The sequence below is a fragment of the Scheffersomyces coipomensis genome (assembly GCF_036884675.1).
Source record: "Scheffersomyces coipomensis strain NRRL Y-17651 chromosome Unknown DFJ63scaffold_4, whole genome shotgun sequence".
Taxonomy (NCBI): Eukaryota; Fungi; Ascomycota; class Pichiomycetes; order Serinales; family Debaryomycetaceae; genus Scheffersomyces; species Scheffersomyces coipomensis.
In genome coordinates, this window is record NW_027042895.1 from 1,215,727 (window position 1) to 1,239,437 (window position 23,711).

At 32.4% G+C, this 23,711-nt stretch overlaps 9 protein-coding genes across 9 annotated transcripts; 3 read left to right on the forward strand and 6 right to left on the reverse strand. All coding sequences in view use genetic code 12, as the record gives it.

Annotated features, from left to right (window-relative positions):
- Nucleotides 1-16: 16 nt before the first annotated feature.
- Nucleotides 17-461, reverse strand: DFJ63DRAFT_161864 (uncharacterized protein). The gene has a single exon (XM_064903656.1). The coding sequence runs from the start codon at nt 285-287 to the stop codon at nt 57-59; it is 231 nt and encodes a 76-aa protein (XP_064761871.1). The 5' UTR covers nt 288-461; the 3' UTR covers nt 17-56.
- MES1 (methionine--tRNA ligase) lies at nt 462-2,984 on the reverse strand. Its single transcript, XM_064903655.1, has one exon. It carries the CDS (start codon nt 2,884-2,886, stop codon nt 637-639), a length of 2,250 nt encoding a protein of 749 aa, XP_064761872.1. The 5' UTR covers nt 2,887-2,984; the 3' UTR covers nt 462-636.
- Nucleotides 2,985-3,082: 98 nt separating this feature from the next.
- Nucleotides 3,083-4,474, forward strand: DFJ63DRAFT_335844 (glutamyl-tRNA(Gln) amidotransferase subunit; the record flags this gene model as incomplete). The annotated part of the gene is made up of 1 exon (XM_064908279.1): nt 3,083-4,474. One exon carries the CDS (start codon nt 3,083-3,085, stop codon nt 4,472-4,474), a length of 1,392 nt encoding a protein of 463 aa, XP_064761873.1.
- Nucleotides 4,475-4,537: 63 nt separating this feature from the next.
- DFJ63DRAFT_319345 (GTP cyclohydrolase I) lies at nt 4,538-6,051 on the reverse strand. Its single transcript, XM_064907049.1, has one exon. The coding sequence runs from the start codon at nt 5,668-5,670 to the stop codon at nt 4,858-4,860; it is 813 nt and encodes a 270-aa protein (XP_064761874.1). The 5' UTR covers nt 5,671-6,051; the 3' UTR covers nt 4,538-4,857.
- DFJ63DRAFT_313659 (uncharacterized protein) lies at nt 5,993-8,038 on the forward strand (the record flags this gene model as incomplete). Its single annotated transcript, XM_064906209.1, has 1 exon — nt 5,993-8,038. One exon carries the CDS (start codon nt 5,993-5,995, stop codon nt 8,036-8,038), a length of 2,046 nt encoding a protein of 681 aa, XP_064761875.1.
- Nucleotides 8,039-8,246: 208 nt separating this feature from the next.
- SSD1 (mRNA-binding translational repressor) lies at nt 8,247-12,749 on the reverse strand. The gene has a single exon (XM_064903654.1). The coding sequence runs from the start codon at nt 12,319-12,321 to the stop codon at nt 8,455-8,457; it is 3,867 nt and encodes a 1,288-aa protein (XP_064761876.1). The 5' UTR covers nt 12,322-12,749; the 3' UTR covers nt 8,247-8,454.
- A 1,418-nt stretch (nt 12,750-14,167) lies between these two features.
- HYS2 (DNA-directed DNA polymerase delta subunit) lies at nt 14,168-15,894 on the reverse strand. The gene has a single exon (XM_064903653.1). It carries the CDS (start codon nt 15,804-15,806, stop codon nt 14,355-14,357), a length of 1,452 nt encoding a protein of 483 aa, XP_064761877.1. The 5' UTR covers nt 15,807-15,894; the 3' UTR covers nt 14,168-14,354.
- Nucleotides 15,895-15,927: 33 nt separating this feature from the next.
- HAS1 (ATP-dependent RNA helicase) lies at nt 15,928-17,686 on the reverse strand. The gene has a single exon (XM_064907050.1). It carries the CDS (start codon nt 17,640-17,642, stop codon nt 15,984-15,986), a length of 1,659 nt encoding a protein of 552 aa, XP_064761878.1. The 5' UTR covers nt 17,643-17,686; the 3' UTR covers nt 15,928-15,983.
- Nucleotides 17,687-17,774: 88 nt separating this feature from the next.
- DFJ63DRAFT_325532 (putative RNA helicase) lies at nt 17,775-23,670 on the forward strand (the record flags this gene model as incomplete). The annotated part of the gene is made up of 2 exons (XM_064907598.1): nt 17,775-18,106; nt 18,152-23,670. The coding sequence occupies exons 1-2, from the start codon at nt 17,899-17,901 to the stop codon at nt 23,668-23,670; spliced, it is 5,727 nt and encodes a 1,908-aa protein (XP_064761879.1). The 5' UTR covers nt 17,775-17,898.
- Between the last annotated feature and the right edge of the window lie 41 nt (nt 23,671-23,711).

The following is a 23,711-nucleotide window of genomic DNA, read 5'->3' on the forward strand; positions in this document are numbered from 1 at the left end:
ATGCATAGTAACAAGCGCAAGCGCAAATGTAAACGCATCACCTCACCCACGCAAACTCAGTAACGTGATTGATAATAGCTATCTGGGGAGTACATTTGATCTTCTTTATAACCTCTTTCTTCCTGTAAATGTCTAACATTCCAACCTAAGTATTCTATCTCATGTCTGATGTTATGTATTTCATTACGTGTACGTAGTCTAAAATTAGGAAGTATAACAAAGGTAGTTAATATAGGAGGTACGGCAAGACCTATTAACAATCCTAACACAACTCTTGAACCAGACATTTCTTTATAGCAATGAAACAATGAAATAATGATAAATAAACAGTTTCGATCAAAACATTAAATAATCAAAATTTTTATTCAAAAGTGGGAAAACTGGAGATTTTAGATCGTAGACACACAGCTCACCCCAGAAAATATGGTTGCGAAGGTGGCCCACTAAAGTTTTTTCGTGGGGAATCATTCCCCGGGCACAAAATTTTTAAACCGTACGCTGCCGAGGATATCGGGTGAGATAATTAGATTGCAAAAGCTATAATAGGTTGTATACATAAAATTGGAACATCTATTTATATATGTATATGATATACTACGGTATAAAACATTAACGTCTACTGATTTAGATTATACTTTATTTTTTGTCATCATCTTTTTGACCTCCATATTTGGCTCTCCATTCATCAATTTTCTTTTCATCAATTCTCTTGAATAAGTATTGAGCCTTACCAATATTATGACCTTCTTCTAATACTAATTCAAACTTATCAGTGATTGATAAAGCTGGTGCATTCAAGATTTGATCGATTTGAACTGTGGTTTCTGGCATGAATGGATAGATTATAGCACTAACTAAGTAAACCAAGTTTAAGGCAATGGCTACTACTGCATCTGATTTTTCTGGAGAATTAGCATAAAGACTATTATCTAATTTATTATCTTGTAAGAATAAATTACCCCGAGAAGAAATAGCCATGGCAGTTTCCAACCCTTTTCTTAAACTTACAGCTTCCATGTTTTCAATATAAGTAGATAACAAAGTATTCACTTCTGATTCGAATTTATCATAATCTGGAATATTCTTAGTATCGAATTTTGGGACAACTCCATTATATTTGGCAATAGCAAATTTAACAATTCTATTAACAAAGTTACCCAAGTTAGCTAATAATTCAGAATTATTCTTAGTAACAAATTCTTCCCATGAGAAATGAGAATCTGATGATTCAGGTCTGACAGATGCTAAATAATATCTCCAAACCGATGCTGGAACTCCAGTTTCTTGAGCATTATTACCAAACACACCAACACCTCTTGATTTAGAAAATTTACCACCTTCATATTGTAAATATTCAGTAGTACTTAAATGATGTAATTTAGTCCATTTATCACCAGTACCAATTAAAGAAGCTGGGAAAACAACAGTATGGAATGGAACATTATCTTTACCCATGAATTGATATAAATCGACATTTTCAGGATTCTTCCACCATTTAATCCAATCATTTGGATCTTTATCTTTGAAATAATTAGCCGTGATTGAAACATAACCAATGGTAGCGTCGAACCATACATAAAGAACTTTACTTTCAAATCCTTCTAATGGAACAGAAGTACCCCAAGATAAATCTCTAGTAATACATCTTGATTCTAAACCTTTTTTAATCCAAGAATCAGTAATGGTCTTGGAATTTTTAGACCAAGCACCTTTTGAAGAAGCTTCAGCCACCCATTCAGCTACTTTTTCTTCTAATTCAGGAAGTTTAAGATAAATATGAGTAGAGTTTCTAACCACTGGAGTAGCACCATCAACTTGACAACGAGGATTGATTAATTCTAATGGATCAAGAAGGTTACCACATTTATCACATTGATCACCTCTAGCATCTTCATAACTACAAGTTGGACAAGTACCTTCAACATATCTATCAGCTAAGAACTTATTATGGGATTCACAGTATAATTGAGGAACAGTTTTTTCTTCTAAATAACCATTTTTGTATAATTTAAGGAAAATATCATGAGCGATTTCTGTTTGTTGAGTAGTTGGAGTTCTACCGAAATAATCAAATCCAATATCAAACCAATCATAAACTTCTTTATGGATTTTATGATATTTATCACATAATTGTTGAGGAGTGATTTTATCTTGTAAAGCTTTAGTTTCAGTTGCAGTACCATATTCATCAGTACCACAAACAAATAAAGTATTATAGTTTCTATTTTTTGCATAACGAGCATAGATATCGGCTGACAAGACAGATCCAACAATGTTACCTAAATGAGGAACATTATTAACATAAGGTAAAGCTGAAGTGATTAATATATTTCTTTCATTTGGTTTTGGAACAATAGAAGCTTCTGATTTCTTGACTAAATGATGAGCTTTAATCTTTCTTTCACCAGTATTCTTAGCCACTGGTCTTTCTAAACTAGTAATTGAAACAGCATGTTTCACAGCAGAGGCGACTTTTTCATTCTTACTGAATTCAATAAACCATTTAGATGCTTTTTCATTATCTTTATGAGCAGGATATAAAGCAGAGAATAAAATGATTTGAGATGGAATCAATTCAACTTTATCAAATAATTCTTCATTAAGAATCTTTTCAATGGAATTGGATTTTAAATGACCATAGATTTCAATTTCTTCCTTCTCAATGGCAGGATGAGAAGCAAAATCCTTACCCAAGTATTTAACAATGGCATTGGCTTCCACTAATTCAAATCCTGACTTTTTATCCTTTAATAAGACACCATTTTCTTCATTTAATTCAACTTTTAAAGTTGGTTCGAACACAGAAGTGGCAATGGATAACTTTAAATTGCTAACAAGATCAACTAAAGTGGTTCCTTTAGAACCAAGCACTTCTAAAGTAGACATGATATGATTAACTGTTCTATTCGTAATCCAAATTAACAATTTCTAAATCATCATTTTTCTCTTTTTTCGATGAATTTAGATTTTGACTCATTTTGCATAACAGGGAAGAAGAAAAATTATAAATTTGTTAGCAGCTAAAAGGGAAGTGGTAACTATAAATTACACCACCACACAGTTGACGGTAATTGGAGTTACTATGTTAACTCGTATAAGTCATAGATCTAAGATATTGTGTAATGCGTATAGTACGGTATCGAGACCATTAGATCCATGGAATAGTTTGATTTCAAGTGATACAAGAATAAATCAGTATGGAGATCGAATATTATCAGGTACAACTTATATTGCAAAAGATAATATAGTTACCAAAGATGGGGTTACCACAAGTGCATCTCATATGTTAAGTAACTACCATAGTCCTTTCAATGCTACTGTTATAGAATTACTTGCTGATAATGGACTGAGTTTGATTGGGAAGTCTAATTTGGATGAATTTGGTATGGGATCTTCAACTACCAATACTTATTACGGTCCAACTATTAATCCACAAGATAATGATGAGAAACGAATATCTGGTGGTTCATCTGGTGGTTCAGCAGCAGCAGTAGCTGCTGGATTGGCAACTTTCAGTTTGGGTACAGACACTGGTGGATCGATTCGATTACCTGCTAGTTATTGTGGAGTTATTGGACTTAAACCAACTTATGGAAGAATATCAAGATGGGGAGTTGTACCATATGCTCAAACTCTAGATACAGTTGGTATAATAGGGAAAGATGTTGATGTGATAGAAAAAGTATATGAGACATTAAACAAGTATGATAAGAAAGATCCTACATCTATGACTACCAAGGTTAGAAGTCTTGTCCGTAATACTTTTGATGAGAAATTGATCATTGGTATTCCAGAAGAGTTTATAATAGAAGAGTTAGATGAATCAACCAAAGAGCAATGGCTTCATTATATAAATGGGTTAAAATCCCTTGGCCATGATTTCAAAGTGGTATCAATTCCATCTATCAAGAAACTGTTACTGACATATTACACATTAGCCACAGCAGAAGCAGCATCAAATTTGTCACGATATGATGGAGTGAGGTACGGTTTCACTGAAGATGAAATCCAGCCTTCTGCTTCTGATTTAATCACATCAAACAGATCAGATTCTCTTGGTCTTGAAGTCCAAAGAAGAATAATACTAGGAAATTATACCCTTTCTTCAGTTTCAGGAGACCATTATTTAAGAGCAACTAAAGTAAGACAGGAGTTAGTCAATGAATTCAATGACGTGTTTAAACTCCCTCATGTATTACTTGAAGACATTGAAAAGGTCAAACTGAATAAATGCGATTTATTAATAAGTCCAACTTCTATGGGAAAACCACCTACCATAAAAGAATACACTGAAAATAACGACAAAAACTTTTTGAATAGTTACTTAAACGATATTTTAACAGTTCCTTCATCATTAGCTGGATTACCAAGTATATCAGTTCCAATGAAGGATGGTTCCGGCTTACAATTAATGAGTCAGTATGGTGATGATGAGTTATTATTCAGGATCACGAGACAGTTATTAACCTTGTAAATATACTAATTAACTTGTACATATATGTAGCTGTATATTTCGATAATATATATAAAGAAGACACATATGCTATACTATATGACTTTATAGGAAACTAAATTAAAAGTATGAGGTGTTGAATATCATAACGTCGTAAAATCCACTAATTAACGATTAAAGGAAGTGTTTTAATAAAAAAAATAAAAAGGTAAAATGAAAAATTGAATATAAAACATTGGGATGGTAAAGGAATTTAAAATAACCACCGTCTGGTTAGAACGAACTGAAATACTTTAAACAATATGCAATTAGGGGTAGTTGGGAGGGATTATGGTTGTATGTGAAAGAAAAGGTTGAATTATTCTTTCGGTATACATAAAATTGACAAAAAAATGGGAACTTACTTATTTTCTTCCTAATAAGGTCAAGAATTCTTCTCTGGTCTTTTGTTGATCACGGAAACAACCAAGCATACAACTAGTAGTGGTTGAGGAACCAGTTTTTTGAACTCCTCTACTAACCATACACATATGAGTTGCTTCAATCACAACGGCAACACCTCTTGGTCTTAAAATCTCAAGAAGAGCCATGGCAATTTGTTTAGTTAATCTTTCTTGAACTTGGAATCTTCTCGAATACATTTCAGCTAATCTGGCTAATTTACTTAATCCTAATACTCTTTTGTTTGGAATATAAGCAATATGAGCTTTACCAAAGAATGGAACTAAATGATGTTCACATAATGAATAAACTTCAATATCTCTGACAATAACCATTTCATCATGATCTTCTTCAAAAACAGCTTTTTTAATTACATCTCTGATATTATCTTCATAACCTTTGGTGAAGAACAACATAGCACGAGCATAACGTTCCGGAGTTTCCAAGAGTCCTTCTCTATCGGTATCTTCACCTAATTCTTGTAAGATAGTTTTCACAGCATTTGCAATTCGAAGTTCACGAGCAGCAGCTTCTTCAGGAGTTTGATCGATTCTTGCTCTAGCTCCCATTGAAGGCCATGATAATCCATCACTATCTATAGGAGGCTTCAAAGTATAAGGAGAAGCAGCTCTGGTTTGTAATGGAGTTCCAATAGTTAAATCTCTTGAAGTAGCCAATTTAGACTTTTTAATTGGTACTGGGGAAAAAGTGCCATTAAATTCATGGTTATGATGTTCACCATTGGAACCAGTATGCTCTTTAGATGATCCGGCCATACTTGTAGTCTATCTCTATCCTGTAAGAATGACCCTCTAATAAATGAAATAAAATCAATTAGTCAATGAATGAAAAATATTTAATAATCTCGCTCGTATAGTATATTTTTTCTTTGATTGACTCTTCTGAAAAAAATAAAGATGAAAAATGTCTAAAGAGACATAACAACGTTTTTTGACTTCAAAAGTCGTGCGACATACAAACAAACAAACAAACTGCAATTTCCTCACTTGTATAAACAGATTTTAGCAGCCATCCATCTCCATCTTTTAAGCATAACTCTAATTACATGTTTATTTGAGTGTTAATATAACTAATCAAATGGAAAAAAAGATTCTAACCATGAATGACTATATCAGCGATGATTTAATCAAATCATCTGTTAATTTAATTATTGATAATACGAAGGATGGTGCCCAATATAACGCATATGTCGATTATGATAATTGTGAAGAACTATGGAAACAAACATTGGAGTCATTTGAAAAACATGATGATTTTAAGTTAGATAGGTTAAAATTGTGCTTCAGTTTATGCAGATTTGCTTTAGTTACTAGATTAAGGCCGTCACGCTTGGAGTTAAGTAATGATTATTTGTCCTCTAAAGATTATATTGTTGATCATGGGGAATGTTGCTATTTGATTGAAACAAAGACTTTAGAATACTTAGAAACTCTTGTTACTCCGAATAAGAGTTTAGTAAAGAAATTGTTTGGATTAAATTCACTGTTTTCAATAGCTTTTCCAAAACCTTCAGTTTCTAAGAATGTTTATTCAAAATCCAGTTTTATTTCAAGAAACCCAGTTATTTTAGATCATTACAATTTAATAACACCGTATTGTCAGGATCCACAGAAGATGTTTTCGATTAGTGAATATGAAAATTTAAATTTAGATACGAATTTGATTTCGGCCAAGAATGGTATATTTAGTCCAATTCCATTAAATAATGTGTCTAATGAGGATAATGTCTCCAAACTTGCTTCACATTGTTTTCTTCATATGAAGATGCTATTAGAAATGAAATTCGGTTACGTCGAAGTCAAAGATCAAGACAACGAGTCAAGTAGAAGCATTCCTTGTCACTCCTTTAATATTACTAAACAAGGCCACACGTTTAAATTACCGGTTGAGGTGAAGATTAGAGGTCTTAGAGAAGCTGTACAAAGTGAAAGTTTGGAATTCTTAATACAATCTTTTTATCAAATGATTACAAGCAAGGCTTCGTGGGGTATATTGATTGATACAGAAATTATAATTATAATAAAAATCAAACCATCGAATTTCAATAAAAATAGAGATTGCAATGTGACTAAGCAAGATGAATATAAAGTTGATCTTCAAATTGAGAGTCATTATCATAACTCATTCCAGAGTTTTACAGCAATCATGCAAATTATCTTAAATGACTACTTTACTAAAGTTGATCATGAGGTTGTCCAACTAATGGAACGGTTAAGATCAAAACTTGAGAAATCAGAAAACCAGATTCAGGAAGAAGACACAGAGAGATTCAAAATTCTTGAGAAATTTTGGTCAGATGTTAGAGATAGTTTCTCCTGGAATGATGAAAAGAATGCTTTTGTTCATAGTGCAACATATTTAAGTGAATGCTTCTCCAAGAATGATCAAACAAATTCATATATACATAATGCCACAAATTTAAGTATTCCAGAAAAGTATTATTCTTATTTAAGTTTAATGTCACCACAATATGATAATTTAGTAGAAACTGACTTCAGGATCGTCCGAAATGTTCAAGGTGGTACTAAAGTTGATCGCACAAAGTACCATTCACAAGTGGCACTAGTACACCATATAGATTCTGATACTGACGCTATCCTAAAGGTTTATAATCCTATCTATTCACCAAGATCAGCCGTTGGTTCCAAAAGATCTACGTTTATCGAAAGTGCATCGTTCGGCATCTCCATGTTTATAAACGAAGTGATGGCTTATACAACTTTACGTGAGAGTGAACCAAACGGTATTGATGATGGCAAACCTGAAAGTGCTGGTACTAAAGGGACTGAGGGGCATGTCAATTATGTCCCTCATGTCTTTCTGTATGGTTTTTCTACATGGGAGAATCCATTAACTGGTTTCTTCATCTTACAAGAATATATAATAGAGGATGAAAAATTAAAGCCTGAGGCTCTCAAATTAGCTCAAACTGCGTTACAATATATCCATAGTAAAGGAGTTCTTCATAATGATATCAAGCCTTCTAACATGATTTTTAGTAAGGGCCGTTGTTATTTTATTGACTTCGGCTTTTCTAAAATGAAGCACTTCTCAAAGATTAAAAAGGAATCATATGATACTGAAAAGAAAAAATTAGTAGTGGAAATCAAAAAGATTAAGTAGGTAGTTTATTTATACAATTAAATAGTAGTTGAATGTATAGAATTGTTTGCGTAAAAATTTAATCCATGTATTGTTTGAGCATTACCAAAAACAAGTATTTAACCCAACCCATCTTACTGAGGCCTTCAACTCAATTTGCTTCAAATGCTTAGCTTGATAATTATAACAACGGAATTTTCATTGATGCAAAATATATTAAAAATACCATTTACTTAAGAACTAACTAAATAGATGGAAACAAAGAAACCAAAAATGATAAAAAAATGAAGAATATTAATTAATAAAATAAATAGAATAAATAAAATTGAGAAATGAAGTAACTCACAGTTGTAAAGGTATATATATAAATATAGAGAAAATCGTTAAACTCATAATAATAATAAAAAAAATTAAAAAGTAAAATTAAATTTATTAACTCATTGCTCCTCAGTAAATGGATTTAATACACGAACTGTTAAACAAGGTAAAGCCATACCAATCTCAGCTCTGATTAAAACAGGAACTTTAATTAATTCTTTAATGACTTGTACATATGAATCTCCTTCAACACGAGTAATTGTATCTTGTAAATAAGGAGCAAGACCACTGAATGAATCAGTAGAAATATCATCTTTGATTATAGAAGAAGAATTGGTTCTAATATTCTTTGGAAATACAGATTTGGTAGGAGACGATGGCATTGATCTTGTAGAATCACCTCTGACGACAGCAAGATCACCTAACTTCTTATCTCCATTGGTGGATGATGATTTTAAAGCTGGAATGGACAACTTTGGTGGATCTAAATTCAAGTTTGCTAATTTTTCGATAATAGAATCATTAGTCACATTATTCTTTTCCAAAACAGTCTTATTTTGGATCTTTGCAGCTTGTAAAGCTGAAGTTCTATATTTATTCTTGATCGAATTTCTATAAGATAATGAAGATTTTTCATCAGGTGGAATGTAAGTAGCAGAATCAATACCTTTTTCCCAATATAATTCTAAAGTACGATCAATCTTATCGAACTCAGCCTTAACTAATGGAAGTTGATCACCATGAACTCTTTTCTCAACTCCAAATTCAGGAATAAATACGTCAAATGATGATTCATAGACTTGCACAACAATACCCATACATAATAATTGACCAGCACTTTCACTGATTTCATTAATAGTTTGTGACAATAATAAATGAATGGCTTGTTCTTGAGCACTAGCAGCACAATCCTTCTTAAAGTTGCAATAATCAGTGGTTGATTTCATGGCTTCAATGTCATGTTCTTCATTAGTCTTATTCAATACTTGTTTTAATTGTCTATGGACAATTAAATCAGCATATCTTCTTAAAGGAGCATTGAAATGTGTATACAATGGGAAATTGTAATAATAATGTGAATAATTGTCAGGTTCCTGTCTTCCAGCAACATAATATTTTCCTCTTGTCATACATTTATATAAAAGAGTCTCAATACATTTTCTTTTATCTTCATCTTGAATTTTCAAAATCGAATTTTGTAAAGTAGCTGAAGTTGAAGTATCAATTTTAAAGCCAAGATTTTCAGCTTTTCTAACAAACGTTTCCATTTTTTGTAAGGTTGGAATTGGATGACGACGTAAAAATGCATTATCTCCTAACCCAGCATGAACTTTAGCAGCAATGGCATTATTCACTTTATGTGAAATTTCAGAAATAACATCAAAAGCTAAACTATCCTTAAAGATATTTAAGTTTAATCTAACCTTTTCATCATCCAATTGATCTAATAATGTCAAGTTTGGAGCAATACCCAATTCACGATTATCTAATCTTTGACGACGGAATTCTTTGGCAATCAAACAAAATGTCTTGATATAATCTGATGTTGCTGATGAAATAGAATCCACTGATTTTCCTTCTAAAATGATGTCAACTGCATCATAAGTAACTAATTGTTTTGGAACAATGATGGATTCATGAATATATAAATCTTCAACTTCAAAGTTAGTGGTATCAATTTCAAAAATTACAGAAACAGCTAAATTCTTTTCATTTTCTTTAAATGATACAGTATCCATTAATGATTGAGGAAATAAATGTTCAACTTTTTGAGGTAAAAATACTGAAGAAGATCTTTTCTTTGCTTTACGATCTAAATTCGATCCTGGCTTAACAAAATATGAAATATCAACAGCATGAAATCCTAATTCAATCTTGTTGTCAGAAAGTCTTTTAACATGTAAGGCATGATCAACAAAGGATCCGGTTTGAGTGAAGGAAATAATATAATCGTTCAAGTATTCCGATCTAGTGGTATTATTCAATTCATTTTCAAATTCTTCTTCTTCAATTGGGAAAGTTTGATCATGGTATTCGTCACATAAAAAGTTGTTATCTCTTAAGATTGAATCCACTTCAGTATTTGGATCTTCAATTTTTCCCAATTTACTAACCAAAGTCCCGAATGGATGTAATGAAGTAATTGGCCATCTTTTAATAGAAGCAACAAACAATTCGCCTGAATATTTTTCATGGTTTTCAACAAAATCTTTTGGAACCTGCTCAGTTGGAATAGCAATCAAAGGAACCTTCTTATCAGTAGGCTTGAACCAAACAATCTTTGGGGCTCTTGGAGTTTGAACATTTGATTCTTTTCCATCTTTTTTATCTTTGGCTGCTTGAGCTGCTTGTGCTGGTCTTAATAAACCTAAAGTACCAGCAAACAATTGACCTGGAATACGATCAACAACAGCCACAACGTGACCAGCATATAATGGTTTAACTTCATCATTGATTTCTTCTTCTTCAACCAATAATAAAGATTGACCTTCAACTTCAACATCATCATTCTTTTTCATAGTTGGTCTTTGTTTTAATGAACCTCTTCTAACTAAACCACTTTCATTTTCACCATTAGAAGTTTCATCATTACCATCAGCAGTTGATGGTGCAGAAGAAGTAGCATCATTATGAATATCATCATTTAAAGGTCTGGAAGTCAAGGTATTGTCTTTTCTTCTCTTTTTTTCTTCCTTTTCTTTTTTTGATTCCCAAACTTCATCAACTACTAATAATTCAACAGCAACTAAATCACCTTCTAAAGCTCTGTTACGATCTTTCGAACCACAAATGAAAATATCAGCATCCAATAATCCATCAGTAGAAACATAAGCATCAGAACGATTCTTTTTATTTACTCTTAAGATACCAGTAACTAAACGACCTTCATTAATTAAATCTGGTAAGGATGATTGAGCCAAATAAGGAGCAAAAAGTGATTTACGACCATTATTAGAAACGGCAGCATTTGGATTAGGAGGAATGAATTGAGAAAGTGAAGATACAGAACCACCACCGAATGAACTATTACGAGGTTTGTGACCAGGAACAAAAGCCAGCAGAGTTTCTAAATGATGAGATTGAGATTGTTGAGATTGAGGTTGGGATTGGGATTGTTGATTTCTCCAATTTGAGTTTATACCATTTGAATCGAAATTTCTTGAACCTGTTCTATAATGAGAAGATTTTCTATTATGACCTCTTTCAGGACTATGAGTTATGGAGAAATTTGGAGTTGGTGGTAATAAATTATCAGCTGAAGATGATGGAGGGAATTTAAATGATTGTTGACCATAAGCTAATGATCTTGAACGATTGTGTGATGAAGATGGAGCACTTATTGGGGGACTTATTGATTCATTACTATCAACGTCAGATGATGGAGTGGCAGGAAATTTGAAGGAACCAACACTATTGTCAGTTTCACTCTGAGACAAAGTTGAAGTAGTTGATGCAGAAGGACTTAATGAAGTACGATTATTATTTCTTTGATTAGCAGCAGCTTTAATAGCTTCATTTAAACCTAATGAATGTCTTCTGGCATGACCCGGGGTAGTGATATTATTTCCGTTGCCATTACCATTGTTATTATTATTATTGTTATTATTATTGTTATTATTAGGAGTATTTCCACTTGAAGATCCAGTTCTTCTGTGTGAATTATTGTTATTGTTGCTGTTATTAATTGAAGATGATCTTGAATGAGAAGAACGAAAGTTTAATGGAGGAGGCATTAATTCAGTTTGATTAGACCCTGATGAGACAGGAGGATAAGTGAATTGTTGTTGTTGAGCCACCAATTGTTGTTGTTGCAAGATTTGTTTTTGTTGAGCTTGAACTTGTTCTAATTGACGTTGTAAATTATATTGTTCCACCATTAAAGTAGTTAATTCACTTGGGGATCTTCTATGAGCAATATGTAAATTTTTAGGTTTTTTCAAACCTGGAGGAGGACCATTATTTTTATTTGGAGATGATGATGACATCGTACGAGGTTAATTTATTAAAATATATTGAAATGATGATTTGAAATATACAAATAAGGAATATAAAAACAATTAAGCGTAGATTAAAATAATAAAACTCAAATGAAAATAAAAAATTAAAAAAAGCTATGAGAAAAGCAATAAATGATATGAAAAATTTAATCAATTAATCAATCCAATCAAATAAACGATGTGGTCAAACTAGATGATAACTATAAGGAAGAAGGAATGAATGAACAAGATCTTGAAGTAGTTGATATGATAGATTGATTTAAAATAAAATACTAGCAAGAAGTGAACTGTAGATAAAATGACTGTCTTTTTCAATCTTTCACCAAAAATATTATATGAAAGGGGGGAAAGGGTTCGCTAGGTTAGGTTAGGGAAAAGATCAATGAATGTATGTTTGTATGTATATACGTATTGAGTGGTTGTTGATGGATGGAATGATTGATTGATTGATTGATTGGTATGGTAAGGTTTTGTTGATGGATGATGAATGATAACAAAGAAGAAAGTAACAAAGAAGTTAAACTAAATTGTTGTGGATGGCGTTAGAGAAGTTGGTCAGGCTCTTTTTTCTTTATTTTTTTTTTTTTATTAATTATTTTTTTTTCTCGTTCAGTTAAAATTTTTTACTGTTCTTCGTCGTCGTTCGTCGTCGTAGTTGTCGTTGTTAAGAAATTTTCCTCACTGTATTTTTGTGTTCCCCTTTTTCCAGCCTTTTTTTTCTGGCTAATTGTCTATTTTTAGTGAGAGTTCTTGAGAAATCTGGGGGGGGGGGGGGGGAGGAGGGTTTGTGTATTTGTTTTCAGTGATGGTTAGTGTAGTGAATAGTGAGGGAACTAAAAATAGAAATGACGAAAACCACAAACAAAACAATTAAAGAAACTGAAAACGAAGGAAAGAAAGGAAGGAAGCAAGCAAGCAAAACAAATCAAAACAGAGAAGAAATGGATGTTAAGGGATATAATACCCAGTTCAAAATGAATATTTATTTATCTTTATATGATTTATGTTGATTATTCACTTTAATTATAAAGATATCATCATAAAATATATAACATGATCAATTAAAGGCACAAGGGGTAATTTAAGCAGAAATTTAGTTTTGGTAGACATCACTGCACTACCAAATTATATTTTATAGTTTCTTTTTTGTCACTTTATTTTTTTGTTCATTTTTGTTTTTTTTCGTCCACTATTTTTCGGGCCCTGCCCTGCAACTAATTTAAATTTTTGAATGGTTAAGGAGAACCTTAACTATATTTATATTATACTCGTGAACCAAATCAATATGGTTTACTCCTCGTATCTGGATCGAAATTGAAATCGCCATTGTCTCTGTGATTTATTGTGTAACAGTGAATTAAGCTTCAACTTTAAACTTACCCGTCATTATCATTACCATTATTATGATTTCCACTCTCCCACACAACGTAGGGGGTGGATCGGGCTAAGGTCTAATGTCTGCCTCTGTTCAAATTCCCGCTAAATTCTTTTTTTTTTGTTGCTTCTGACGCACGTATCTGCCTTTGTCGCTACAGAAACTACAACATAAATTATGTACAATGACATTATATATAGAGGCTAAACAAAATGCTTGAGCCTTGACTTCCTTCAGTTTAGCACTCACGAGGGTTCCCGCAAAAAATTGCATTACGACAATTATGGATAATTACGAGGCCTGGGTATAATTGGTTAATCATCATCTCCGTAGAATAACAACCAATCTAATATCTAATCTAAATCTCGTTATTATTATCATTCAATTATCTTCATTTATCTTCTGACTTTTTTTCAAAACCTTGTTTTCTACTCATATCGAACTTCACTACTCACCTAGCACCCTTACGCCAAATCTTACTTTATTTCTACATTAACTTACATGATTTACACTTTTACGTACTAGATTTTGATTGTTATGTTAGGATTTTGTTCTTATATTATTTTCTATATTTGAATTTTATCGTATGTACATTGTCTTACTTATTTCAAAGGAAGTTAATAGTCACCTTTTGATTCTATAAATATTATACACTGATTTTAATTACCTCAGTTTGTAAATTATCTAAATCTAATAATATAATTTCTCCAGTCTCACTAAATTTAGGTATACTAATAAGCCTTACGAATTTGTCATCATCATATTTATACCATTCACTACCAAATTTAGGTTGATTACCTACAAAATAAACATGAGGAGTTTCCTTTTCAAATATAAATGGATCAAAATCATCATATGGATAACAATATAACGTATCCGGAGCAGTAGGTACGAAATTTTGCCATTTAATTTGTGATTCCATAATTGATAAAATCTTATCTGATTTAACTTCTTCATTATTAACATCGGATGATTTATTTATATATCGGAGAATATCTTCCACATTTTGACCTGCTGTACCTAATATTTTAATTCCATTAATTTCAAACCATTGAGGATTAGTTAAATTTTGTAAATAATTTGGATCACTTAAAAATTGATAATTATTATGAAATGTAGATTTATGTAATGGTTGTTGAGGTAAACAAATCTCAGCAATATCATTATTCCCTGGCATAATTGATATTGGTAAACTAGGTAAAATCTCCGATAAAAATTTATCAAATTTTTCAACTGATTTGGAATCAAATCGAGATTGAATTTTTGATCCATAATTATTTGTAGTTACAAAATCTTCTCCATTATCAATTATTTTTAATGGTCTAATAGAATCTCCTGCTATAATTAATTTACTTATGGATTTAATTAAATCTCTTTCCTTTTCCAGGCCTAATTCTCCAGTTAAAATATCAGTTAATAAATCTAATTTGATATCGTTAACATGATAATCAATATTTAAACCTGAAATAAGAGCTATCTTGTTATTACCACTACCAGTTTCCAACGATAACGGTGGTTGTGGAGCAAATGTAGGATATGCAATATCCATTATTTCAAATATTCCCGCTTGAATTTCAATTCCTAATACACCTACTATACATCCACTAACAAGAATATTCTTTTGTAAAAATTCTTCATTATGTAAAATGGCTCTACCAGATTCATCTTCAATCATAACTGCCAATGAAGTATCATCATCATCACCAATATAACTATCAGGAATATTGGGTATAATGTCATCAGTACCCTTTTCAACGTCTTGAAGAATGTTTAATTTATTCTTTAAATCACAGAATACAGTACCGATAACCCAACATAATTGACCACTGGTGATATCTAGTATCTTATCTTGCTTCTTTACAAGTTGACCATCAACTTTCTTAGTACCATCACCCCATTTCTCTAAAGAATTGATATGAATTCTGTCCTTTAAGTTCTTGAATCGATATTGATACATTGAAAAATATTGTTTGTCATATTTCCGTTGATTTGTGTTCAATTTGAATTCTTCCAGGACATTTTGTTTATCCAACACATTCCTAGTTATAGCATCTTCGACTGAAATGTCTTTATTTATCAATTCAGAATATTCAACCATCGCTTTAACCTATTTTGATATGGGTATAAATCATATAGTTGAAATCATCTATCAAAATTTATACACTGAAAAAAGAACGCGTCTCTTCACTCTTTTCTTTACGCACACAAAAATAAAAAAATGCTTCCCTATATTACACTGATTTTATATAAATATATATATGATCTATACATTAGTTTAGTTCTTTTGTTTCTTATGCTTCTTATCTATGGCTTTACCACTTGAACCGATACTGATATTCACTTTAGGTGGAACTTCAAATCCAAATGATTTGGCAACTTTAACTAAATCCAATTTATCAATTTGATAAACAGTCTTTAAATGATGTGAAGAATAAGCTTGTAAATATGAACGATAACCATCTTTAGCAGATTGATGTAACCAATAATTACTCTTGATTAATTTATTTAATTGAGCTTGAACATTAGCAATCTTATTGGTTGGGAATTCATATTCATTTAATGGAACATTAGCAGCTTTTAAATATCTTAAGAAACCTAATTCAGTTGGAGTTAAGAACATTAATGATTTACCTTTACCTTCGGTACCTCTGGCAGTTCTACCAACTCTATGAATATAATCTCTTGGATCATCAGGTGGATCGAATTGAATGATCCAATCAACAGCTGGAATATCTAACCCTCTAGCGGCAACATCAGTACATATCAATATACCTTGTTTAGCATTACAAAATTCAAAAAATGTATTAGTTCTCTTTTGTTGTTTTTGTTTTCCATGTAAATCTAATACTGGTAAATCAATATAATTTAATAATTCTCCAAAATATTTAACACAATTACATGATGAAAGGAAAACAATAATCTTTTTCTTAATGTTTCTCTTTAAAAATGAAAATAATAATAAGAATCTTTTATCTGATTCACATACAACATAACCTTGTTCTAATCCATCGGCAGTTGATACTTCACTTTCTGGTACCACATTTATATATAATGGACCTGGTCTTAATGATATTCTGGCTAAATCTTCAACTTTAGTAGTTTGAGTAGCGGAAAATAACATGGATTGTCTTTCATCTTTTGGTAATATTTTAATGATTTGTTTCATTTCATCTTCAAACCCAATTTCTAATATTCTATCGGCTTCATCAATAACTAATGCTTTTAAATTCTTAAATACAAATCCTTGAGTATTTTGTAAATGATCTAATAATCTACCTGGAGTAGCAATTAACAAATTAACACCCTTGGCTAATTTTTCAGCTTCTTGTCTTCTGTTAGCACCTCCAATAACAATACCGAAAGTTTGAGTATGATGAGCCATTAATTCTCTGGCAACTCCAAAGATTTGTAAAGCCAATTCTCTGGTTGGGGATACAACAATGACACCAGTACCATTTCTAGGTTTGAATTTTAATGAATATAACATTTCAATAGCAGGAATCAAGAATGCTAATGTTTTACCGGAACCAGTTTTAGCGGCACCTAAAACATCTCTTCCAGCTAATAATGGTGGAATAGTTTTGGCTTGAACTTTAGTCATCTTTGAAAATCCCATATCTTTAATGGCCTTTAAAGTTGGTTCTGATAAACCAACATCTTCAAATAATTCATTTTCCCCATCTTCAGGATTTTCAACTACTTTGGACTTAGCTATTTCAGGTAACTCATCGACAACTCTCTTTTTAGATGGTTTTTCATCAGCAAAGTCTTTGACATCAGCTCCTAATAAATCAGCTACTTCATCAAATTCGTCATCTAATTCATCAACTAACTTTTCATTATCATCGAGCTGAGCTTCTTCGTTGCTTCTCTTCTTGGATTCACTAGACTTGCTCCTCACTTTGCCTTCTTTGGCTTTCGAAACTTTAGCCATTGTAGTATATAAGTTGATTAGTGATCTATATAGTTTAAACCTCTAGATATTACTATTTCTGCAAATAATTTTTTTTACTATTTCTCATCTCATCAAAAGTTTCTTTCCAACCAAAAAAAAATTTAAAAATAATCACATGATTACTCACGTGATTAAGATTATGACTAAGATAATTTTTTATTTTAAAACTGTATTGGAAATTGATCTGTTTAAATGTTTTTATTGACAATTCAATTATAATAAGAGTTGTACTACAATGGCGACATATACGGTGGACTCTACAAAGTCATTCATGCAGGCAATGCAGCCCATGATTGAAATTTTGGACAATTTCGATATCCCGATAGAAGGTCAAAAGCTTCCTAAGATTGATTCAGAGAAATCAAGAAGTATAACAATTGGTAGTATTTTAGATCAATTCAGAGCAATTTCACCGGATATTATAGATGATATCGATATTGGCGGTGACTTGTCGGAGTCAGACGATGACCATGTGGAAAATATTATAGAAGAGTGTGAAAAGATCAGTCTACTTCGTAATCAACAACCTGATGATATTTTCAATATGATAAAGGCTTCATTAGTGGAAAATTCTAGTGAAGAAGAACTTCAATCTGCATTATTTGATATTTTAGGATTTGAAGAGTTCGAACTCATATCAGATATTATACGAAACCAAGAATCATTAAGGAATTCAAATGAAACGAATAATGATTATGGTCTCTTAACTACCGAACAAAGAGTTCAAATGTTACTTGATAATAAAGAACAAGCTAAGAATCAGAAAATACTTCCAAAAAGTTCTCTTCAGCGATATCCTCATGTGTATAAAGTAGAAGATGCAGGTGGTGGTATGCTTTCCATTACAGGTAAAAAGTATGCCTTACCAATTGGTACAACTAGAGAATCGCATGCCACTTATGAAGAAATTATTATACCTCATTCAACCAAAGAACAGAATAGATGGATCACAGATAGTCAACTTGTGAGAATTAACCAGTTGGACTTCTTATGTCAAGGTACATTCCGAAATTATAAATCGTTAAATAAAATGCAAAGTTTAGTATTCCCAGTTGCATACAATACTAATGAAAATATGTTGGTATGTGCACCTACTGGTGCTGGTAAAACTGATGTTGCATTATTAACGATTCTAAATACAATAAAGCAATATTCGAATGAACAAGCTGAAGCTGATAGCGACAATACTTTGATTGACATTGATTACAATGAATTTAAGATAGTTTACGTAGCTCCATTAAAGGCATTGGCTGCTGAAATTGTTGAAAAGTATAGTAAGAAATTACAATGGTTAGGAATAACCGTCAAGGAACTTACTGGTGATATGCAATTGACTAGACTGGAAATTTTAACCACACAAATTATTGTTACGACTCCTGAGAAATGGGATGTTGTAACAAGAAAACTGGGTGGTGATAATGAGTTAGTGTCAAAGGTAAAATTGTTAATTATAGATGAAGTGCATTTATTACATGAAGATAGAGGTTCTGTGATTGAAACTTTGGTTGCACGTACTTTAAGGCAAGTTGAAAGTACCCAACTGATGATTAGAGTTGTTGGTCTTTCTGCAACATTACCAAATTATATGGATGTGGCCGACTTTTTAGGAGTCAATAGATCGATTGGGATGTTTTATTTTGATTCAAGCTTTCGACCTGTTCCTTTAGAACAACAATTATTAGGTGTAAGGGGAAAAGCTGGTTCTAGACAAGCTAGAGAGAATATTGATAAAGTATCATATGATAAATTAATTGAGTATGTCAGGCAAGGTTTACAAGTCATGGTATTCGTACATTCTAGAAAAGATACAGTCAAAACAGCCAGAACATATGTAGAATTGGCCCAGAGTCATCATGATTTATCATTATTTGACACATCTGATAACGAAAGTTATGAAAAGTTTAGTCGAGATGTTGCTAACAAAAATAGAAGTAAGGAAATGAGAGAATTATTTCAGAATGGGTTTGGAATGCATCATGCTGGTATGTTGAGAACCGACAGAAATTTAACTGAGAAAATGTTTGAAAGTGGCGCAATTAAAGTATTATGTTGTACGGCCACTTTAGCTTGGGGTGTTAATTTACCAGCTGCGGTAGTTATTGTAAAGGGAACAGAAGTCTATGACTCAAAAGCAGGGGGATTTGTTGATTTAGGAATATCAGATGTTATCCAAATTTTTGGTCGTGCTGGTAGACCACAATATGAACAGTTTGGTACGGGTATTTTATGTACCACGAGTGACAAATTGGATCATTATGTTTCTTTAATAACACAGCAACATCCTATAGAATCTAAATTGAGTGGTAAGTTAATCGATAATCTAAATGCCGAAATCTCTTTGGGAAGTGTCACCAATGTCGATGAAGGTGTACGTTGGTTAGGTTATACATATATGATGGTAAGAATGAAACAGAATCCGTTTGCATACGCCATTGATTGGAAAGAGCTTAAGGAAGATCCTTTACTTCACAACAAGAGACGAGAAATGATTATCGCTGCTGCTAGAAGATTACACGGATTACAGATGATTATATTTGAAGAAAGTTCAGGAAGTCTTGTATCTAAGGATTTAGGTAGAATTGCATCTGATTTTTACTTGTTAAACAATTCCATAGAGGTATTTAATCAATTATTGAATCCAAGAGCAACAGAAGCAGATGTATTATCCATGATAAGTATGAGTAGTGAATTTGATAGTATTAAGTTTAGAGAAGAAGAGTCCAAAGAGTTAAAAGATTTATTGGAGAATGAAACCTCATGTCAAATTGCTGGCGAGGTAGAGACCCCAGCTGGTAAAACAAACATTTTGTTACAATCCTATATTTCCAAAGCATTAGTTAAAGATTCATCATTAATATCGGATTCAAATTATGTTTCTCAAAACGCAAGTAGAATCTGTCGTGCTTTGTTTTTGGTGGGTATAACTAGACGTTGGGGAACTTTTCTCAAGATTATGTTATCAATATGTAAATCAATCGACAGAAGAATTTGGGGATATGAACATCCATTGAAACAGTTTGATTTACCTGAGCAAATTATGAGAAATATCCTGGCAAAAAATCCATCTATCGAGACATTAAGAGATATGACGTCTGGGGAATTAGGCGACTTAGTTCATAACAACAAGATGGGTGATATAATTTACAAGTTGGTGGGAAAATTTCCTTATATTGAAATTGATGCCGAAATCTTTCCTATCACCAGTCATGTTATGAGAGTTCATATTAATTTAGAACCGGACTTTGTATGGGATGAAAAGTATCACGGTAAAGCACAAATGTTTTGGTTAACCGTTGAAGAATCTGAAGATGCTAATCTTTTACATGTTGAGAAATTCATGTTAAACAAGAGACAAATGAGAAGCCCTCATGAAATGGATGTAATGATTCCCTTGGCCGATCCTCTTCCAGCCCAAATAGTTGTCAGGATTATTTCGGACGGCTGGATTGGATCGGAAACTGTTCATACAATAACCTTCCAACACCTTATCAGACCATCAAATGAAACCATTAGAACCAACTTATTGAAATTACAGCCTTTACCTGTAACAGCGTTGCACAATCCTGAGGTCGAAAGCATCTATTCAAGTAAGTTTCGCTACTTCAATCCTATGCAAACAATGACTTTCCATTCACTTTACAACGACAATTCAAGTGTATTTGTTGGTTCTCCAACTGGTTCAGGTAAGACTGTAGTAGCAGAATTGGCTATTTGGCATGCATTTAAACAGTTTCCTTCTTCAAAGATTGTTTATATTGCTCCTATGAAAGCCTTAGTAAGAGAAAGAGTTGATGACTGGAGAGAAAGAATCTGTAAGAACACCAAATATAAATTGGTAGAATTAACCGGTGATTCTCTTCCAGAAGCAAGAGAAGTTAGGGAAGCGGATATTGTTATCACAACTCCTGAAAAGTTCGATGGTATTTCACGTAATTGGCAAACTAGAAAATTTGTTCAAGAAGTCTCTTTGGTTATCATGGATGAAATTCATTTATTAGCAAGTGATCGTGGACCAATTTTGGAAATGATTGTCAGTCGTATGAACTACATTTCATCACAAACCAAAAAGCCGATTAGATTGCTTGGTATGTCAACCGCTGTTTCAAATGCTATTGATATGGCAGGTTGGTTGGGTGTTAAAGAAGGATTGTTCAACTTTCCCCTGTCAGTTCGTCCCGTTCCTCTTCAAATGTATATTGATGGTTTTCCTGATAATTTGGCATTTTGCCCATTAATGAAAACTATGAATAAACCGGCATTCATGGCTATAAAGCAACACTCTCCAACGAAGCCTGTTTTAATCTTCGTTGCATCTCGTCGTCAAACTCGTCTTACAGCTTTAGATTTGATTCATCTATGTGGTATGGAATCTGACCCAAGAAGATTTCTCAAAATCTCCGATTATGAACTTGAAGGTATTTTAGAAAAAGTTAAGGATGAAACTTTAAAACTTTCTTTACAATTTGGTATAGGTCTCCATCATGCTGGTTTAGTGGAATCAGATCGTCAAATATCTCACAAGCTTTTTGAAGCTGGAAAAGTTCAAATTTTGGTAGCAACATCTACCTTGGCTTGGGGTGTTAATTTACCTGCTCATTTAGTTATCATAAAGGGTACACAATTTTTTGATGCAAAGATAGAAGGATATAGAGATATGGATTTAACAGATATTTTACAAATGATGGGTAGAGCTGGTCGTCCAGCGTTTGATACGTCAGGAATAGCTATTGTTTATACCAAAGAATCAAAGAAAGTATTCTATAAGCATTTCTTGAATATTGGATTTCCTGTTGAGTCTTCTTTACATAAGGTCTTGGATAATCATATTGGTGCTGAAATTTCAGCAGGTACAATCACTACTAGACAAGAGGCAATGGATTTCTTAACTTGGACATTTTTGTACAGAAGGGCACACAACAATCCTTCTTATTATGGAATAGAAGACTTGAGTACAGCTGGTATTTCTCTGTATTTGGCTTCCTTGATTGATGACGCTATAAACAATTTAGTGGAATCAAGTTGTGTAATTTTAGGCGGAAAAGAACAGTTGTATGCAACTCCATTTTTAAACATATCTTCATACTATTATATGTCTCATAAAACTATTAGAAACTTGCTTAGTAAAGTAAGCCGGAACTCAGATTTCAGAGGCTGTTTGAGATATTTATGTGAAGCAACCGAGTATGACGAGTTAGCAACAAGGCATGGTGAAGAATTAATCAATATGGAAATGTCTCAATCGATGAGATATCCAGCATCTGATTTAGAGTGTGAGTTTATCTGGGATCCACACGTGAAAGCATATCTTTTGATCCAAGCATTTATTAGCAGAGTAGAATTACCAATCGCAGATTATGCTCAAGATACGGTTGCTGTTCAAGATCAAGCATTACGTATTTTACAAGCTTTTATCGACGCTGCTTCCGAGTTGGGTTATTTTAAAACGGCATTAGTATTCATTAGTTTGATGCAATGTATAAAACAAAGATATTGGTATGATGACGATCCAGTTTCAGCGATGCCTGGTCTTGAATTATGGAAAAAAGAAGACAAAAATAAGATTGACTTAAAGGAATTAGGGGCTATGAATAGAGGCAAATTGTTTAAAACAGCTGAAAGTTTAGGAATTGAAGATGAAGGAGACAAAAAGGAGTTTGTTAGAATTGCTTCTCATTTACCAATTGGGAAAGTTGTTATTGCTCAAGATAGTCCAGACTCCTTAAACATCGAACTTCAGCATGCAAACCCACCATTGAATAAAGAATTCAAGGTTTATGCTCCTCATTTCCCCAAGGCTCAAAGAGAATCATGGTTTGCTATAGTTTCAGATACTCAAGAAGAAGAATTATTGTTAATTAAGAGAGCTAGTCCAAGATTAGCTGGAAATCGTGGTAAGGTAGTATGTGATTTAGATATACCAGATGATATTCAAGGTAGAGAAGTTAAAATTTTCCTTATTAATGATTCTATGGATATAACTTACTCCTACGAACACACTTTGAGTTAATAAATATGCTTTACATTCATTCTAATATACAATTCTATTAA